Genomic DNA, 21,355 nt, shown 5'->3' with positions numbered 1-21,355 from the left:
ATCATTGTAAATGATTTTACGTAGAATAAAGGGGATTCCCCCTCCCACCCCACCCCATTTCTTTGCACGATATTCTCTTGGACTTGTGAGTACTAGCACCTGAAGTACTAATATAATGCTTGGATTCATAATACTCATAGAACAGATGAATCCTAGAAAGTTCATGACAAAACTGATCACCATGAGCATTAAGTGCCTTTCCTTTTTCCTCTCACCACTCGTGTACAATTGAATTGCAGAAAGCAGTATATGCTCTCATATTCTAGCTAGGAGATAGCTAAGCACTTTTCCATCAGCTTGAAGTGCTGAAAAGAAAATATTCCCCGATACAGTCATTCCAGCATATACAACTGTGATCCATTTTAAAGTTAAGATAAACTGCAGAGTTGGATGGTGCTCATGCTCTGACAGGACGGACTGATTCAACCATGCCAGAAGGTTCAGTAGCTGGCCTTCACACTGCTTATCACATCCAGATGTGTCATGTAAGGTGCTGGATAATTTCCTTTTTTTTCTGTGACACTTAAAGACTCTTGGGCAAAAATAGCTTTACATATTTGCTGAACATATTTTACACTGGTTTTGTCAGTTACTTGAAGTGAAAAATGATCAAAATGAGATGCGTTGCCATAGAAAAAAGACTGCCTCCCACCATGGCCAACTGAAAAATCTGGCATTTCGTTGTTTTCAGTGGCCAATGCACACACCAGAATCCATGTTTATAGTTTGTCCCTGGCTTTTGGGAAGTCAACAAAAATGGGATTCATTTTATAATGGGCAATAAAGTTTTCTTTTCTTGCTGTCCTACTCCCCTTTGACAACTACCTCTTCACAGCTAAACTTTTTCTCAAGCTATCAAAATGATACATGGTAACCCACTAGAAATGAATATCTGCAAGATGCAGTATGAAAAACTAAGTGTTTCTCTAAACAAACCCCACAACAATCTCCCTCTCAACCCAAACAACTCAAGAACAGGCTAATGATGAAATATATTCTCTCAGAAAAATTTCTAACTGGTCTTGTTTTAAACAAGCAAACATTAACTCCTTAAACATCACTTATTAAGACCCCATTCAGAAGAGATGACACAAATCTGTCTGGTTCTGATAAATACCAAACTGTAGTTTCTGAATTTTCTATACAATATTTTCAAAGCTTACTAATAAGCTTGAGTTCTTTAGCTGTCATCAGAGAACTGGTCACATATTGCAGACCAACTCTTTGCTTAACAGTGGCATCAGAAAATATTAGACCAAATCAAATAGATTTGTTGCAATGGTTTGCCAACGTACCAATACAGATTTTAGAAAATCCATTAAGTATAAATAAATGTTGATTATGACCTCTTATTACCAATACTCCATATCTAAACAGTTGATGAAATTTATCCAACAATTGACAGAAATGTTATCTGAATTTCCCCATTTACTGAAAAACGTAAGCATAGAACTCAGAAATTCACCTATATAGATTCAATTATAGGAATGTTTTATTGTGAGACTATACCATCCTCCATATATGCAGTATGGCAGTAGAAATTCTCAATAAATTTACTGTGCTGTGGCTAACTACATTAAATGAAAAATATTACAAAAACAGTAGCAATACATTGCAATTACTGTCCATTATTCTGAACTTCTAATATTGAGACACTTCAGCAAGTGTTACACAGTACATCTCTTTCTATTGAAGAGAGAGAAAAGATGGAACCAAGAAAAGTCACACTGCTGAGGAAATATGCAGGCAGGACATGCACTGAAGAAATTTTAAGAGAAAATATTTTGCCCTAAGCACCTTATGTAAGTGAATGAGATGCGAATTTGAAGTGGTAGGCTTCAACTGACCAGTTTAAGTACTGGAAACAAGTGTTTTTCCTTGTGTAATGACAATTGAAGTAAAGTGTGAAAGGACTATGCCCTAAAACAGTCACTATTAAACATCCACAGCAATTTTATTTCCTATTCCCTTCTCACCTTAAAGACCCCAAACACGCTATGCAAAGCTGAAAGCAAAACCAACCACCCTTGGGTTTGCCAACCAAAATAAAACCAGAAGTTAAAAAGATTTCTGCAACATTTTTTTTTAAATGCACAGAACAACTACATTATGAAAATTTTTAAAGGTACTGAATTTACTAATGAATTAACACGAAATCCAGAAGATCTTGAACTGGGCATGCAGGAAAATGCACAGTCTTCACAGGCTAGTTAATAAATACCATCATAGCTCTCTATCATCTAGCCACTACTACCTGGACTGAAGATCCTATCCGTAATCCCACGTGAGCTAGTAGTGAACACGCACACAGCACTAAGAAATGGGACCTCAGCAATAACAGAAGCAGGAAATGCATAGGACAGTCCAGGGAAGCTGCTCCCAAATTTAACAGCCTAACCAATGATCTAAAGGTTTATAAAGACTCAAGTAAAGGTGAGAAGTCAAACCATATTCATTTAAACACATTAAATTCCCACATGAATTTTTCTAATGCAGGAGTAAATCGGTCTTCATTCACTGTAAACCAAGGAAATTAAACTACAGCTAACTAAAGTAATTTTATTCCTAAAGACATCATCAGCCAATGGCAATTTAATGCATTATAACTTATGAATGTTGATGTTGTACACTTTGGTAATTTGCTTTAATTTGCTCGAGTGCCATGATCTAGATATAGCCTTAAGGAATACTTGTATATTGCCATATTACATTGCATCATCCTTTGTATTAAGGAGAAAAGGTTATATCTGAATGGCAGAACTACGAAGCACTTGCTTTAACAGGAAAATGGAGACCATTATCAAAGACTCTTAACTTCCTATTGACTCCTAGCCATGCTCAGGTGGCAACAGCTCCACCCTGGAAAGACCTGAGGTGAACGGTTGGACTGGATGATCTCTAAGGTCTTTTCCAACCCAGAAAATCTATGAAATCTATGAAAAATAAATTAGGATTCCAACTCTTATTTAAAACAAATCCCATGTTTGGGAGCTCAGCAGCTACAAGAGAAGGTTGGGATGAAGTTCCAGAAGATCCTCGAGTCCCTGAAGGGCACTAACTGACTGAGTCTCAAAGGCTACCAGGAAGAAAAAAGGTCACATTTCAGACACATGGGAGAGGTTTTGCCCCCCAAGCTACATACAGCTATTGTTCTCTGATTAACATTTGCGTGAGTGTAAAGGCATTTCGAGAAGTCTGTCTATTTGTCACAAAATCCCTAAACAAGATGGGAACCCAGGAAGACCTGATGCTGAAAAAGGAAGATAACCTGTGAACTTAAACTATTAAAGAGCTCCCAGGTCAGCAGCAAGCTGGAGGCTACAACAGCTGGATGACAGGCAACAGTGGTTAAGAATCAGTTTATATCAAAGCCAGAATGCCTGTGAACACTGCTAGAAAGCACACAAGGTCCACCACAAGTGTCTCCTACAGCGGCTCAGTAATAAGGACTAAGCATGACTTCAGCCAGGGCTTTATCAACAGAAAATTATTAAAATATTAATCAAAAGAACTGAAAACTAACTGAACCCAGATTTAGATAAGCATATACCTTTCTATGTAGAAAAGTTCTACGTTTTAAACATTTTAAAGTGAAACACAAAGAAATAAAAGAGCAAAATACAATTCACAGTAATACCTAAATTTACACTGAAGTATAACAAATTCACTACAGGTCAGTGTTAGAGTGAACAAACTATTAATAAATAAAACCAGAATACATATTTTTCTTCCACCAAAATAACATCACAAAGCACAAGAAGTTTAAAAATGACAGAGAGCCCTCCCACCCCACCAAAAGACCACCTCAGAACTTACTGCGAGTTAACTAAAAGCAGAACATTTTTCTCCCATCATCTTCAGGCTTGCCAGGAACTATTCGACTTCTTTCACCCTTGAGAAAAGAAAACATCTGCCCGCCTCATCAGCTTTTAATCTTCTTACAGAAATAACTAATTTAGCTTCCTTCAGGGGAATGTGGTAGGAGAGGAAACTGGCCAAGCCCACTTGAGCCGAAATGAGTCTTTTGGTGTTTTTTGGTTTTGTTTTGTTTTTTTTTTTAAAGGAGGAGGTGTCCCCCCTCCCCCCACCCGAAAAATCAAAACATATCTCTCAAAGCTATGAAAATTCTTTAGTTATGCCACACTTATGATGTATCGATATATATCTATGCATTTTAATATAGTTTAAATACGGCTTCACTGAAGAAACATCACTTTACTGAACATAAGGCAGAAACTCCTTGAAGTTTGCCAAATATTAAATGTCAGGTTTATCAATCATTTTCATTCCACTTATGAGAGGTATCAGAAAAAGCTACATTATTTCCTTAAAGGTATGATTCTTATTCGTAACTGAGACCTTTCACAAATATTAGTACACTAGTAACCACTGTTTAAATTTAATATATTCTTCATCTTAACTTGGAGGATGTTGAGTATTTAATACCTTTTATATTCTTTTCCTCTCAGCTCCATATAAAGAAGTGATAAAATAATACTTGAATATATTTTCTGTGTATTGTAAATTTCCTCCTGTAAAATGTTCCCTGCATATGGATTATTGTTACGGTACTGATTGTTTAACAGGATCTAATACCTACACTGATATTTGAAAGAATTACAGTTCACACTGTTTGATAACACAAGCCAACTACAGGCAGCTTTCCAGAGAAGAAAATAAAGGCATTGACATTAAGAGTCTTGCTGAGAACTTCCGAGCGAAGGAATAGAAGAAACACATTGAATAGGTGGTTTTGTTGTGTAGCACATGAACATGCATATGAAAGTTACCCTTATTAAATATTTAGTACATCCAAACAAAGGTGAGCAAACTGCCTGATTAGCCTATTCTTTCAATAGTCTGAATGGCAACTGTAGCAGACAAGTAAATACAATTTTCAAAAGATTTCAGGTATGAACAAGGAAGTTGATTTACATGTTCAAATGTCACATATGAAATTTAAGCCAACTATAAAACTATCCTTTAAAACCAGATGTAACATTACACCAGGCAGTACAGAGTCCCTTTAGATTTTAATTTCTAAGATAGCATTATGATCCATTTAGTATTCTAATATGTATTTTACAACTTTAATCTCCATTTCTCCTGCTGTTCATGTCCAGATATTTTTGGAAGCTTTTTCCAGACATTATTTTCCAGACCTAATTATACATGTGAAACCTACTATAAAATCGGTGGTTTCTTACAGCATACAATGTCACTCTAAAACAGAACGGATTTTATAGGGCACTATGATGTAGCTGTATGTATTCTCTATATTATAATACATTGTATATATTATTAGCTACACAATATGTGGCTTAAGGCCTTATAAAGCCCTCTCTATCCAGAATTCTTTTGTTTTCCTTAGTAACCACAATAAAAAACAATCAAGCAGGTTATCTTTTTTAATGACAACCGGATTCCATTTTAATTTTAGTAATTTTGCAATCTGTTTGCCTGATTTACATCAACTGCTCCAAAGATAACTAGTAAGTGGGACTGATGAATACTGCTGCATGATGCACCCTCAAGTCTCCTTATTCCCAAGTAAAAGTAGAGGGTTTTTTCCACACACACAGCCACCCCCCAGGAAACAGATTTGTTAGCAGCCTACTTGAGTAACATTCCCTCCCTTCTTCCACAGTATGTTTTGAACCTACTTTCTAATTTCAATAAAACCTTTAGAAAAGTTACTGTCTTTGTCAATTTTTTTTGTTAATATTCGTGTTGTATGAAGTCTAACCAAAAGTTTTATATCCTAACTAATCAGAACATCTATTTGTAAAAAACAGTTGTTCTCAAAGGTATTTATCAATTTCTTTCAATTTACCAACTCCTTTAGATAAATTTGTCATTTTAATTACATTGGACAAACATTCATTATTTGAAATAGTAAGTACCGACAATTAACATGTTCATACAGGAGCAAGTAAAAATCTGAGAATCACTTTTACACTTTAAAAGAAAACCAGAATGTTTTCTCTCCAAGAAATTCACATTCACACTATACATTTACCAACTCACAAAGATTAGAAACAAGATGGAGTTTTTTACTCAATCAGTATCTTCAGTGTTAAGTCTCAAGTCCTATACACACAAGGCTCCTGTCACTTGGAAAACCCTCAAACCAAAAATCTCCAGAAAATCCCACAATCCTTCTGGGAGTAAACAGGGGGAAAATAAGGAGTGGTGAATGAGAATTAAAACAGACAATACAACTTTCAACACTTACCTACCTGCACCTTCATATATATATATATGCAGGTCTGCCCTTTACTCACTGGGCTTAGCTGAGCAGTGTCTTTAAGAGAGTTTTAGATGAATGAAGACTAAAGAACCACCCTTCCAGCAGCGATGCAAGTAGTTTCTGCAATAGCATATTGCTCAGTGAAAACAGAAATATAGTTCCAGATGGCAGCTCAGCAGATCGCAATCACAGGTATGTTCCGGAAGGTATGATCAGTATTGCCTAAATGGTAGTTGAGTGAGCCATAACTAATGCACAGTTCCTTACATAGTCTTTACAGTTATTTACCTAATGAGGAAGTCTACACTGAAACAGACTGTATCCAGGACCACCAGTAGCAAACTCGAGTAGACCAGGACTTTACCTATAGACTGTCCTAGCAAAGATTAATAAAACACATTTAAACATCCTGAAAGTGAGGATGCAGATTCAAGAGCAACAGCACGCAGCTGCAGAAGAGAGACAGGCAAGTTAACACCTGGATTTAGACAGAACAATAAAATCGCATGAAGTTAGAGACCATAATATAGTCAGTCTTAATCTATTAGCTTCTTAAATGATGCACGAAGAAATTGCCTCAACAGCTTAAAAATATCACCTACTTTGCGGTTCTAACTGGACCTTCTCATTAGTGCGGTTGCACTACATTGAAATAGTGCTGAATGGCATCGCTTGTAATCCATCTCCCACAAGACTGAGAACCAGGGTTCTTACCTTAGCATTTCATTAACATTTACCTCCAAAGATCTGTCTCGGTTCCAAGCTCTGCATGTTTGATGTGCTTCGAAAACACTATCTTTGCCTTACATATTCTGATGCGAGACCTAAAGAACACCTGCCTATAACACACTCTTGCAATAACTATACACTTGTGAAGAAAGTCTGCTGCACTGAGATACCCTCCGGTTTGATTCAAACACTAACAGTCACATACTGAAAGAGAGATCAATATAAGAAAAAAAAACCAACCAAACACAAAATGAAACAAAAAACACACCAACCAAACCCAAAACCAAAACAAACTCACAACTGCAAGAAGGAGGAAAGGAGGCAGACCTTTTAAAACAGCAACTCCAGAAGAAAGTCCACAAATGGAAACAACAGTCCTTAAGAATGTTTAAAGAGGGCCTTAACAATAAGGACAAAGTACAGAACTTACAAAGATTAAAAAAATCTCATAATGGAGAATTTGCTCTGGCTTAATTAAGTAGTAGTGAGTAGCATGAGCTGGATGTACGTGAGACTGGGCTTTGAGGCATGTTCCGACGGATGTTGCTAGGGAAACAATCAAGATATTCTACTTTCCAAGCTCAGCATCATAGTCATACTGTTTTCTAAGTTACATATAACCAAGTACTCCAAGCAGAAACTTGTTTCCACAAATGATAAATTGTATATTACTCCATTGAGAGCAAGCAATCCAGTAGTAAAATTGTCACATGGCCTAACGACAATGTCATAATCTCAACAACTGAGCAGAGAAGGAGATTTTGACTCAGTCATCTCAGATTAGTTACATAAATGACTCAGTTGATCATTAAATACTTGAATTGTAACTCTGATTTAGTTACTGTACTGTGAATTGCAAAGTGTGTTAGAAACCTTCAAAACTTTGTTCAAACGGATTCAAAGACAATGGGATGAGTACCCACGTGATTATTTTGACAAAAAATGGATAAATTTGCACGGAGAAGAAGGGATGTTAAAGTGAACTATCTTCTGGTCCCACATCTGTCACATGCTCATTTCTACCGAGTCCATAAGACCTCTATACCGCGTTCAATAGCTGTGAATAAATTCTAACACCACATAATAGCCAAGTCACTCTGTCCCTATTAGAAGACACTCGACGACGAACTGTCAGTTGAAGACGGAGCTATTCCATGTTCAGTAGATGTCTGGGATAATTCGTAGAGGGAAATATGTTGACAACGTTGTGTGGCATATAGGCTGCGTGAAGCGCATGATGTTTGATTATTCAGAACAATTAGGACAAAGTATAAAAATCTGTAGCTCAAGGTCAGCTGGTATCATTGAGCAATGCCCTATAAAACTTGCATTAATAGTTATTACCCATAAATCTTAAGACCTGAGAAACACAAAGGAATCTAAGCACTTATGTAGGATTCAAGGAGAAAGTGGACATCCAGTTCAAAGAGCCCAAATGAAGTTTCCTAGACATTTTTATTTAAGGTCATGTTTCCAAATGAGAGTGACTCCTGAACTATTCATAAAGGATCTGAGTCCTGGCGCACAGCGTACACGGCAGATGAGTTTCTCCAGGGACACCCACAGAGCTAGAAAATAAACCTGCATGATTCAGCTTTAGGTCAAGACAGGTCTAGCAAGTCATCTTAAAATCCATACCAATAATTTTTAAGGCTCTCAACTTTTTTAAGTAAAGCTCCCTGGATGTCTAAAGCTCCACTTCAATGTATACTCAGAAATACTTCAGATTCTTATACTTGGCACTCCTCCCTTTAAACCACTTGAGGACCTGACAGGCATACCACAAGCACCCTTAGCACGCTGACACAATCAAGAATTACACAAAACAGTGACTTCAGACACATTCATTCAGTAACAAAACTAGATGGCTCCAGGTCTTGCTCCCTCTTTTGTTCAGCAGCATACCAGGGAACGTAGCAATGCCTAAATTCCAGATGCCCGAGTGGTTATACAACACCCACTTCGTTTCTTGAATTTGCAGTTCTTAGTCTCAAAATAAAATAAAACCTATTATGAGGAACAAACCAGGAAGTTCTATTGTATAATGCATTACAACAGCAAGTTATCTTGGCACAGATACACCTGACTTACAATCACTGAGAAAATGAGTGCAGCATTGTTCAACCTAACATCTTCCTGAAAGCAGCATTTGTATGTGATTTTCTGTTGTCTCTATCAGCTTGACTATTTACACTAAAACTCTTTAAATAAATTACTCTCCCTTGAAGTTTGAAACACCATGAGGCAATGAAATGCCGACCACTGAAATTGTGTGGACCTTAAATATAAGATACAGTAATAGTTCTTAGGAAACTTGATTGCATTTCATCCACTCTAATGAGGGGAATACAGACAAACAAGGCCTTCTAGCCCGTTACCCCAGAGCAGTGTAAGACTGCCGGCAGGCTGTTCTGGGGAAACATCCATTTTTCTAGTTCCAGGATTTTTCAAGTCAGTAGTCATGTCCTAGCCCTTAACCCTCACGGACCAAGAACGTCACGGTTATGCCTGAATTACAGTTACAGATAAACATACTTAACATGAAAAAAATTCACACATCCAATGAAAACAAAAGTCTCTACCTCCAGCATCATCTATAGCACACTCTTTTAACAGACAATTACTACAGCTTTCCTCTTAACAGTTAAGAACGGAACAGCAGGCACACAGAGTTCACGGAACGCTGCTCGGCCCGCGGAGGGGAGCGGGGGCACGGGCAGGCTGGCATTACTCTCGCGTTCAGAATAATGACCAGCTTATGCACAGACTGCATGAAAATCACGCTCCGCTTCAGAGCCTGTTTCAAATGCTTTCAAAGAGTCTGTTGTTTTGTTGACTCCACCCTCAATAACACAGATCTCAAGTATTTTAATGAGATTAGGACGTGACACAGAAAATTGGTGACATGTGGATAAGTAGATATATCTCTCCTATCTAATTTTTAAGATGTTTTAAATTTTTGTTTGTTTTTGAAAGGTAAGTGTCATTTATCTGTATATTGAGAGACAACGTCCAATTCCACAATATGCTTCTAAAAAGTAATTTCAAGTTTAGGTGCTGAGACACAAGCTTAATTCCTCACGATAAATTAAAAAAGATCTCATGGATTTACTTACTTACACAGAAGCGTATCAATTATCTGAAGTCTTTTATATAAAAACATGTGCCCCACCATGCTTCCTCTTCAATGGCCTAGTCTTTAAGTTGCCAGAAACTTAGCATTTCCCTTCATTCTACTACACACTAAGCATTTGAAAATACACCAGAGGTTAAACAACCTCTCAGTTAAAATAATAAAATCACTGAGACTATATCATAGTCAAAAGATTGAGGGCAATAACAGTAACATCCTTTGATTAGTTAATGCTCAAAATCTGATACTGACCACAAACTGATGAAAAACATTGCTGACCTTAGAGGTGCTGAAACAGACCCATTCTTCTGAAATTAAGTCTGCTTTTACTGTGGCTTACACAGGGACCCTCTTTTTTTATTAGTTGTTTGCTATTGAGACTATGGAATGTATTTGTTTCAACTGAAATGTAATGTATTTTCTTTCATTACTGATAGTCTCGTATATTTACTCAGGGTAATTTTACAACTGAAAGATTGTTGTAAAGCCTGGAAGTAAACAGTGGAAAGATGGATGTTACTATTGTTAATTTGTAGGGAAAACATTATCACTGAACTCAGAAGCACTGAAAACTTACATAGAATTTCTTACTAGAGATAAAACTTAGATGTTTGAATACACTGCAGAAATTTGCATTTGAGTTTGCTACAAGCGAAGTGCCTCAACTGAAACTCTCACCAACTACGCTGGTTCTTCAAGTGTAGCCCCAAACTATCTGGTAAAGATATCGTCTCAAAACCTAAAAGAGCTGTTGTATCCACCTGTTTACTGAACAGTAAGAGAAAGAAATGCCAACGGTAGTTCTGGCTGCTTATGAGTGCAGATGATCAATGACAGATTCCATTACTCGCAGAAAAACAAAAGACAAAGGACGCTTTTGAGCTTTGGCAGCCGTGAATACTAAAAGAAACCCGAAGCTAAAAAACAAGAAAACTTTGTAGCAATTAGGAAAGGCAACAAAATAATTTCTACAAGGGCGCCCTGCAGTGCTATGCAGATCTGATTTGCTTGCACCCAAGTCGATAACCACACTGAATCACAGCTCATGACCAGCGAGGACTCTCAGAACTCAGAGGAAACCATTCGAGAGAACTTCACAGGCTATCACTCCATTCCTTTCTTTCATATTAAAGTCACAAAAACTTGAAGAAAAAACACAAAGATGAGTAAAACCAGCATCACCGTGACTATTATCATCATGGAGAAACAAACACTATTTGCATGTGCACACAGTCAATACAGAGCATGCCCTGGGCTTGGAAGAGAACACGCTTTAGTACCAACCTAGAAAAGCCAGTTCTATCAGACACAGAACACACGACTCCTCCCGTATCCTGACACAGGTGCAGATAGCTAGTTTGCTCTTATCTTGACATCTCAAGCTATAGTAACAGTTAAATACTTCACATACTCTAGTTACAGAAACCAGTAGCCCAAAATTCAATTTTATTTCATATAAAAGGTCAGATCTACTTTATAGGCTTCCACCAGACGACACCGGCTTAGTCTCCAAGTCAACATTTCTCTTTAGAGAAGCAGAAGGCTAATGCTCTGAGCATGTTAAACTTACACAAGTAAGAAGGAACATGTTTAGAATATCAGCTTAAGATTCTCTCTCAGCATTCCCTCACACCCTGTGTGGTACAAAAATACTAACATACTTATCTCCCACAGCTCTTATTTGATCCATCTCAAACAGTAAACTTTCTTACTTACACAACAGCAGTTGCCCTGCTATACAGGGGATCATGCTTTGAAGTAAAGCCTGCAGGTAGACCTGTAAGATTCTGAAAGTCACGCTGCACAATTTGCAACTTGATCTGCTGAGTAAACAGATAGCAAGAGCTACCACTCTAGCTTACTCGTTTCCAAAACATCATTAATCCACGCACATAGATAGTGCCACAGGTATTAAATAAGGCTTTCAGACGAAGACGTCCTGTTATAAACAATTCCAGGTCCCAAATAATGAAATCATGCCTTCACAATAAAAATTCATTAAATAAGTCGGATCTTCCTAAGAGAAACTAAGTGTGCCAATTAAGCAAAAACCCTGTTACAAGGAGGAACTGCCAGCAGCACAAGTTATTTTAGCTGACATTACTTCAGAAGAAGCCCACCATTCACCATCTGTTCTGGCACAAATTTTGAATGCTAAGAAAGTTTCCAACAACACTGATGAAAAGAAAGCAGTCAAGATGCAGAAGTTTTTGTTTTGCTGTTAAAAAGAACAAGCATCTAGGACAACTCACATTTCAGCAAGAACAAACACAAAACAGAAGTTTTGCACATTTCATAAAAATCAGTACAGAGAATTACAATAAGGCAGAGCGCAAGTGGAAGGCATGTAGGGAATATAATACGAAACAAATAAAAGCTTCTTACAAATTTTACATGAGAAGCAGGTGGACAACTCCAGACAGTGGGTCACAGTTTATACTCCAGGTAATAAACATATACATCCACAAACTGTTTCGTTCAGACAACAAAAATAAAGGATAGTGTGGGAAAAGGAAGCCAAAGGAATTGATGTAACAGAGAGAAAAGTCAGGGTAGATGGTATTACCAATAATGTTAAACACTCACATGAACCACTACACTAGGACAAACAATCTCTTCCAACATGCAATTCATGACCAGAGTGGTAACTAGAGCAAAAATAAGAAGATACGAAAAAGCGATAAAGAACGAAGATAAAGTAAAATACATAATTCATTCATCTCAAGGCAATATTTATAATTTCAGAAGCAGTAAGAATTCTTAATGCCTTTTTACAAATTATTGGTGAGATCTCACTTAGACTCCATGAAATTTTACTTCTCCAAGCTCAAAAAAAAGATGAATTCTATCTGGAATAGCTAGAGAAAGAAAATTCTCATGGGAATTGAAAGCTTATTTAACAGTAAGTCTTGTTTAGCCAAGCGAAACAATTTTTCAGAGAATATGACTGCTCTCTATAAATACATTAATGGAAACAAACACCACAGAAGAAACAGAGGAGCTACGTAAATCAAGGAGAACAACAGCATAAAAACAAACCTTTCCAATTTCATCATTCATCTGGAAATTAGAGGCCTGAAGTTTCAAGACAGCCCCTAACAAAAAGCCACCTAACACTTCAACTCCTTTGAAACGTTTGATGAGTTCACAAAAGGGATTATACCAATGCTATGAGGCCAGCAGATGACGTCACGTAGGTAGAATGCAATTCCCATGCCACCCTCCATATTCTTATCATTTAGCCAACAAGTACAATGTACTTTTCCATTAAACCTCTAGAGGAAGAAATTCCCATTTCCTCCCTAGTTTGTCTGGCATAAAAAATAGGCACAAACCACAAAATAAAACTGAGTAAAAGCATAATGTGAATTTTGCTAACTGGTAGGAGATTAAGTATTCTACACAAAACAACGACCTGAAGACTGTGGGTTAGAACTATGTGGTCCATCACTGTGACAAAGTTTAGACAAAAACAGATGAACATTTCTGTGCCGTGTAAGTAACAGATTTATTTCTCCCTCATCTGAAACAAAAAGTCAGCCTGTCACTGCAATTTATGAATGAGATAAACGTTTAGGGCACCTTTTTAATAGTCTGGAAAATAAGGCTCCAAAAATCCCTTACAAGTTCTTCCTTAGAAAAACGCTAAATGACAGATGGAGTTTTAATATTTCTCATGACACCAGATGATGCTTTATGTGCAGTCATGCAGTACTTCTTAAATAGTTATTTCAAAATCTTCTAGTTTATGTTGCAAAAAGATTTACTAGTAATTTAACATCAGTTATATTTTCTTTCTTAATAGAAGAAACCAGCAAGGACAGTTTAATAACTCTACCTCAAAACTCTAGGTAGTATGCTGAATGCATGAGGTAGGATTCCTAGAATAAAACACCTTAATTATTTTTTAACAAACTTGAACTAAATAATCATTTTTAGCATTACTGTGCATCTCTTCACTTCTAAAGTTTTTATACTGACAAGCTTAAAACATTTCAACATTTCTACTTTACTATAATCTTGCTTTTTTTCTTTCTCTTCTTTTTTTTTTATCCCCACAGGGCAATTTAAACGCAACCTACTTACTAGGTCATTTCAAGTCACTACCACTTGAAATGGATACATTATGCCAGAGAAACTTCAGATGGTGTAACACCACTGCTTGATCCTTCATAAAGCAGCCCTAAATTCATGCAAGATTCAAGAACAAAATCTTTGGACATAATGAGTTATTTTCTTTCTTCACCCGATCAATTTCTGAATTCATCTAGAAACAACACTGTTTAGAACTAAGTAGATTCCTTCCTTAAAAATATTCCCTTCCTTTTTTTATTTTGTTTTGAAGTATTTTAGGTCCAGAGGAGGTTGGGAATGAGAAACTTGGGCAAGAACTTTTATCCAACAAGAAAAAGCTCTAAATGTTTTTAAGAAATTTACATTCAAGATACTACTTTATGTTCAAATTAGAAGTGCAAACTAGAAGTAGTACACGGATTTAGGAGTGTTTAGTGCTGTCTATTCATCAGATTTATATAGGTATGCAGATGGCAAAAACCTTAATGAGGGCTCTACATTAGTTTTGTAGCATCTGTCCTACTTTCCAGCAGATCAAAACAGCATTTGTTTGAGAGCATTCAACCCACTTCCACAAAAGTAGACAAATATTGGCCAAAAAAAAAAAAAATCTGCTTGAAGGCCTGTCTCTCATCTGTGTACATAGCAATTCCCACTGACAGCATTGTAAAATCATACAAAAGAAGTCCATCTCACTAGGCTAGAAAGCTTCAACAGCAATGCAGAGGTCGAATTCTAGGAAACAAAGCAATACTCGAAAACTTAGTTTTATTACTTCAGTTTCGTGAGTATAGCTTTATCACTTATGATTATGAAAGATGTCTTTCATAGACACACATAAGGCTAGCAAAAATCTGGGTACCTTAGTACAGTTGAGCACAAAAAGGCTGCACCTCCACAAGAACAACCTGACAACAAAGCCTTCCCAGCACACCTTTTTACTGCCAACTCCTTGAGCAAAGATCTCTAAACTGTGCAGACCAAATCAAAACATCTTTTATCTTTCCAGAGAAGAACTTTCGTAAATTCTGTTAGTCACCCAGACTGACATTGCAGAGCCTAGGCCAGGCTGACAAGACAGAGATATATATAGGCACGTTATCATTTCTATGAAACATATTTAAGAAAAGACTTTTACCTTACCGTTACAGACTTCAGAGTCATTCCGTGATACGTGCCCATGGTATCAATTTTAAAGCCTTCCGTTTCTGCAAAGGAAAAAAGTTTCTTGTAAATCCTTATGAACACAGGGACATCATCTCTAAACGGGCAACACTGGAAATACATTTGAAATTATTTTTGCCAAGAATACATCTCGCTATGGATAGTGGTTTAGGTTCTGTTCACAACACAAAACTTGGTTAGTAATTAGGAAATCTGTGTTTTGTTTAGACAGAGGTCCATTTGGTATTTCTGCTTTCTGTAACCAGAGTTAACTTCTCCTGCTGCAGGAATCATTCAAAGCACTCCAGAGAAAGAATATAAATTTAAATCTTTGTAAGAATATGTTACAAGACGCACACAGTCTCAGAAATTCTCTTTACTACTAAATGGAGAAGTACTTTATATTCGTAGAATCCACTATAATGCAACATATTCAACTTGTAGTTGTATTAATGGAAAAATATACTTAATAAGAAACCCGTTTACGTGCTGACTATAAAACCGTGGCCACTTAACATGATAAATTCACTTTCGGAGTGCGGAAGAGCAACAATGTCAGTGTCATATGACACAGAGGACAAAATCTGCATAAATTCACACTACCAGACTAAAGGTGATAAAAAGGGTTGGTTTGGGTTGGGAGTTTTTTGGCAGTTTTCATCAGAATGAATTTATGCTGACTAAGTGCCGGAGGCCTGCAAGTGCTCAGTGACTAAACCTGCTGCCACTAGCCTGCTTGCTTTTGAATACTCCTTCTCCGTCCTCCTATTCTCAGTGCTCTAAGATCAAAGTCAGCTCCTGAATAATGCCATCAGGACTTGCAAGAAAACCTTTTTCCTTTCATAAATTCCCTAGCCTCATGTATCTACTGTCAACTGACCCAATCAGCCAAGCAATTTGTACTTAAAATGGCATGATGATCACCAATCAAACCACGATAAGCAAGCATTTGTCTACACCTAAGTAACTTTTGGGCTATTTCAACTAGACTTTGGTAAAGGTAACTGATACTGTGCAGAAACAGCTATTCAGAATTGGAAGATTTTTGCCATTTATTACACCACCTTCATGCAATGCATCTGCACAAAAACATAACAGACTAAAAATAATGCAGAAGCAAAGTAATGCTCACACACGAACCTACAAGAAGTCCAAGAAAAATACTAGATTTTCAAGACTGTTAGAGCTTCTTGCTCTTATGACGAGTAAGTTAATTTAAATTGAAACCAAGACAAACTTGAAACCAATGCAGATGCTCTGGGAAGCATCTATGGCTGCTCATCCTTTTCTTCCTTAGATGAGGAAGATTATCAGATACTTGTATGAAACGAGGCAGAAACGTTTCCCAGATTTCATAACTCTCCAGTGCCCAGGAAAAGACACTCAAGAGTTGAAAACTGATGATACTCCTCTCACCACACAGACAGGAATCTACATAATGCTACCAGACCTACCACCAACTACCACGTGGTCGTGTTACCGGCCATGTTTCATTTTACATAAAGTCACCTCAGCTCTAGCCCTTCTTCATCTCAGCTTCTCAAGGCCACCCCTCCCCTTCTGCCGGATTTAACATTCCTGAACTACAGAGTTGATTCTGAGAAAGCAAAACACAGGAACAGACAGACATGAATGCAGTCTTTTTTACTAAAAAAAAAAAAAGAAGCCTAGCTACCCTTTATAAACTGATACTGCCTTACTGCCTTTCCCCCCAGCCCCGAGATGTAATTATGTATTGAGTCTCAGCTCAGGGCTCATACAGCTGAACTTGAGCTAAAGATAGTAAAGTTGCATGTGACCAACACTTTCATGGATAAGTTTTCTCTGTGACTATATAGGTTGCTGTTTCTGGGCACGAAGCATATTAATATTTCAGGTGGTGCCTGGAGTCTTGCAGAATACTTGGTAGAGCTCCCCTAAGTTGACAAGATGCTTTTGCTGACCTGGAGTGACATAAATCAGGTGTATAATCCAGGCTGACAGTTGTTTGTGAATTTCAGAAAGTCACCAACAGAGGAACCTTTCCCTTTTCCAGACTGACCTATTACGGGTTCCTCTTACCTGCGACACGGAGAATTTCCAACTATTTAAACCAGATGTTCTTCCCAAACTCCAGAGAATACAGACACCCCTTAGAGAAAGACCAACAAAGCAGCATCCCCCGTTGTGCCTGGTCTGCCAACGGTGTCTTTCCTCTCAGCACAAATCCTGGTTCTATAATTAGTTCTACATGTTTGTTCTCTGTTTCAGTTATTTCTTTCCACTTTTTCTACTTTTTCCCTAATAAAACTCTGCATTTCTTCTCAATTAATTTAAAAACCCTAACCCAAGTCTCTGCCAGCATCGCAAAGGGAATAAAGACCCACAGAGCCAGCAGCACAGTTAGAAAGTAAATCAAAGGGGAGAGAGGCAACTGGCAGGGAACAAGCTGCTGCTCAACTGCCAATGGTTTCATCTTTTGGAAAAAATCTCCCCAAGTCTCTCATAAAATCTGTCCTTCATTTAATGAGCTACAAGAGCCACTAACCAGAGCTCTGCTTCTCACCAGTTTCCTGCTTCCAGCCTCGGGCTGACCTTTCCTCCTGGCAGGGAAGCCAACAACTAGCCACCTGTTGCCTCAAGCATTAGAGCAGGCACTCGCCTGCTCAACATTTCCAGTTCCACACAAGCCTTCCAAGGCTACTCAGCAGCTACTCAAGTAGCAAATAAAACAGTTATGATAAGCTGTAAATAATGGCATAGTACTTTTCCTTATTAATGTAAAACTAAGAGATGCTAAATGTCAAAGTAGAACCTAGGTACCCACTTACATTCCTGCAAACAGTTACTGCAGCCACCATGAGGTCTACTGCAGACCTCAGTGTCTGCTACCTGCAGGTAGGGTGGGATGAGTAAAAGAAACCACCTCCCAAACTGCCCTCCAGCTCTCAAACTTCCTGCCTCAAACTCTCAAGCAACTGGTGAGAAAGTGAGAGATTGCCAGCTTCCAGATAACCACAGCACCTCTCCTTAAACTGCTAAGAGCACGGACACTCTTTTCTCAGAATAGAGCTTTTTTGACCCGATCCTCTCACATTCACCACGTCAGCCACCCACTTTTCTTACAGAAATAATCACTGCTACAAGTGAAAGCCCTGCCACTTGCACTTCTGTGCCTTTTTATAAGGTCTGAACAGTCTGCACACTCGGCCACATACAGCAGTACCTTCAGCCCCCTCACTGCACAGCCTGTGTGGAGCAGAAAACAAACGTGTCCTGGTCAGGGACGCCACACTTACAGCTGCATTCCCACTTCAAAAACTGCTGAGGGTGTTAGCCAGGTTAATGCAGCTGGTTGCAAAAGACATTCAAGGACCAGGCTAAAAAGCAGAGAGGCACTTCTTCCAGAGCATTCTCCGAGGGCAGTGGCTGACCCTGATGCAGCTGCTCAAAAGCAGACCTGGGATATGCAAGGAACCACTGGCCACAGAAAAGAGGAGCAGAACACAGAGCAACCTGGAGCACCAGGGGACATGCCCCCAGCACACATCAGCATAAACCCTTTGACTAAGAACACAAAAGCAGTATGTTTCTCCCCTCTCTCCCAAACCAGCTCAAACCTGTGCTGCTGAGTCATGCACCAGCACAGAGATGAAATATTAATGCCTGGCCAAGAATTAGTTTGCAACTCCAGTTTCAAAAATCACAGCTTCACTGACGGTAATACAGGAAGCAGTTCAAATTATAAGCCATCTGCTAAGAAAAGGGTATTTAAGAAGAAAAGAGCCCTTGAAATAAAAGAATCGTGATGGCAAGACTTTGGGCCCTTATTTTTAAATTTGGAATTAGATGCAGAACAACTCTTAAAAAAACCCACAACTTACTTGACAGCCTTAAATACATTGCGATTTTTCAATAAAATTACAACAAAGTTATACTCATTTCCTTTAGGCAAAAAGCAGTCCATATTAAACACTTTAAACCCAAGTCTAACACTAAGGACTGAAGAATGCAAGCAAAGCACAATATTAACGTACAGTGACAAATTATATTGTAACTTTTTCTATTTGCCAAATATAATCAGTTTTATAAATGTATAAGCATTGTTAAAAACATCAACATACGTCTTAAAAACTACATCTTGAGAGACTAAACACAGTAACTAGTACTGAAATGCCTCCAAAACATAAGCTATCAAGAGTTAACATTAAGAATATCTTTTCTTCTCCAGTCAATGCATGTATTATGATCACAATTTCACAGTTCAATGTCCCAAAGACTGTCAAAAGAATCATACACTCTTCCAGTGCAGTTCATCACTAGTTACGTTTCCAGCATCACCATGCCTCAATCTGAGTGCCTCCTCTCATTTAAAAGAATTAGACCTGGAAATGAAAATATGCACCCTAATGCATCAGCTTATTAGACTGATTATATTCTCCACTACCATTTGAGCATATGTTCCATTTCCTCACATGTGAGAATTAATGTTCAAAGTGCTTTCCATTTGCTTAAAGCCCACTGCTCTACGTCCATCTAGGTCACTGCATTTTGATTCTGCACCTGCTGCAGCTCTATCCATCCAATCTGGGTGCAAACTTGAGCACTGATACATTACCAAAATAATAATAGCTTTGAAAAGACTCAAATTAACCTGAATTTCTGGAAGGAAGTCTAGGCAAAAGAGAAACAGAATAAAGCAGCATGTCTCTGAAACACTGGAGAGCTCAACCTAAAAAATTTGTTTGAATTGTGCATGAATAAGATTGAATACACACTTCTTTTTTCAGCTGTATACTCTTCAAACCCCAGATAGCAACAGCTCTGCAGACTGCCTGGAAATGATTCATTTACCCTACTTCACGCTCATGGTAATTAAATCACTGACATCGGATTTCATTCTACATAAGAGTTTACTGAACACTCCCTTTCAGTACTATACCCTAACAAGCAAAAGTTAAAAAGTTTCATGCCTAAATTTCCAAGCTACACTAATTAGTTTCTCTGCACAGTTCATATGTAAGAGTTCAGTAATAATCTCACAAGTAATTAACACCAAGTTCTTAAAAAATTTCTCACAGTACTAATAAAAAAATTACAGTATCAATCTCGTGTGTTTTCCAGCACTGAAGTCAATGTACAGTACTGAAAGTTATCAAACGACTTGGTCACACCAAGCCGGAAAAAGAGAGATACACCACAACATTTTTCCAAATGTGAATCTCTTGCACATATTCTCTGCTAGGAAAAGCAGCACAATCTCATATCCTGAAAAATGAATGCAACAAATAAAAGTCTAACAAGGCAGTCAAGTTTCAGAACTCTGTGTCTCCTGCTACCAGTTCTCCTGTTCTCCTTGTATAAATAGAAATCACACAATTTTAAAGCACTTATGAGAAATACTTCATAAAGAAACTTTCTTAACAATGCATGAGAAGAAAAAAAAATAACTTATGGTCCAGAGTGACCTCAAGTTGAAAAACTTCATAGTCCTCTGTTGCCTAGGCTTAACACTTAAAACTGATTGAAAGCTAGACCTACTTCTGAAAAACTGCAGCTATGTTTGAAAATTCAACACAGTTACAAGAATAATTCAAACATAAAATGACAATAGCAGGAAGACAACAGCAGGCTTTCTGGAAGGAAATACTTGGATGTGGTAAACAACATTCCTTTCACGATTACAGCCTGAAATCCTGTGGCTGTACATTAAGACCCTCTCCAATTTACACTAAATAGGGCTAAAAATTGAGTTGTTTTGGGGGGGGGGGGTTGTTATTTGGTTGGGGTTTTGTTTGTTTGGTTTGTTTTTTCTTTATGATTGCCCTCTGCTATGTTGAAATGGACAACATCATCAGCAGGCAAACAAGAACAATGCTCCTGGAACATGTCTTAAAGACCTAACACTTGCAACACCATAGAGAAACTTTAGCCATCCATAGTGACAGATGCACTCACTGGGTCACGAAAATGTTAGGTCTTTAAGATCATCATCCTGGTACTATTTCACACTCTGAAATTATCAG

General features: G+C 37.8%; 1 protein-coding gene across 1 annotated transcript in view; it reads right to left on the bottom strand.

Annotated features, from left to right (window-relative positions):
• The window catches only part of CDC73 (cell division cycle 73), a 108,570-nt gene that overhangs the window by 54,945 nt on the left and 32,270 nt on the right, over positions 1 to 21,355 (bottom strand). Inside the window, exon 10 of the mRNA XM_086617506.1 lies at positions 15,330 to 15,394. Within this exon, the coding sequence (XP_086473632.1) occupies positions 15,330 to 15,394 (65 nt within the window). The remainder of the gene's footprint in view (positions 1 to 15,329; positions 15,395 to 21,355) is intronic.

Source organism: Tauraco erythrolophus, chromosome 10, assembly GCF_009769465.1.
Source record: "Tauraco erythrolophus isolate bTauEry1 chromosome 10, bTauEry1.pri, whole genome shotgun sequence".
Taxonomy (NCBI): domain Eukaryota; kingdom Metazoa; phylum Chordata; class Aves; order Musophagiformes; family Musophagidae; genus Tauraco; species Tauraco erythrolophus.
This window is presented reverse-complemented; position numbering and strand designations above follow the sequence as displayed.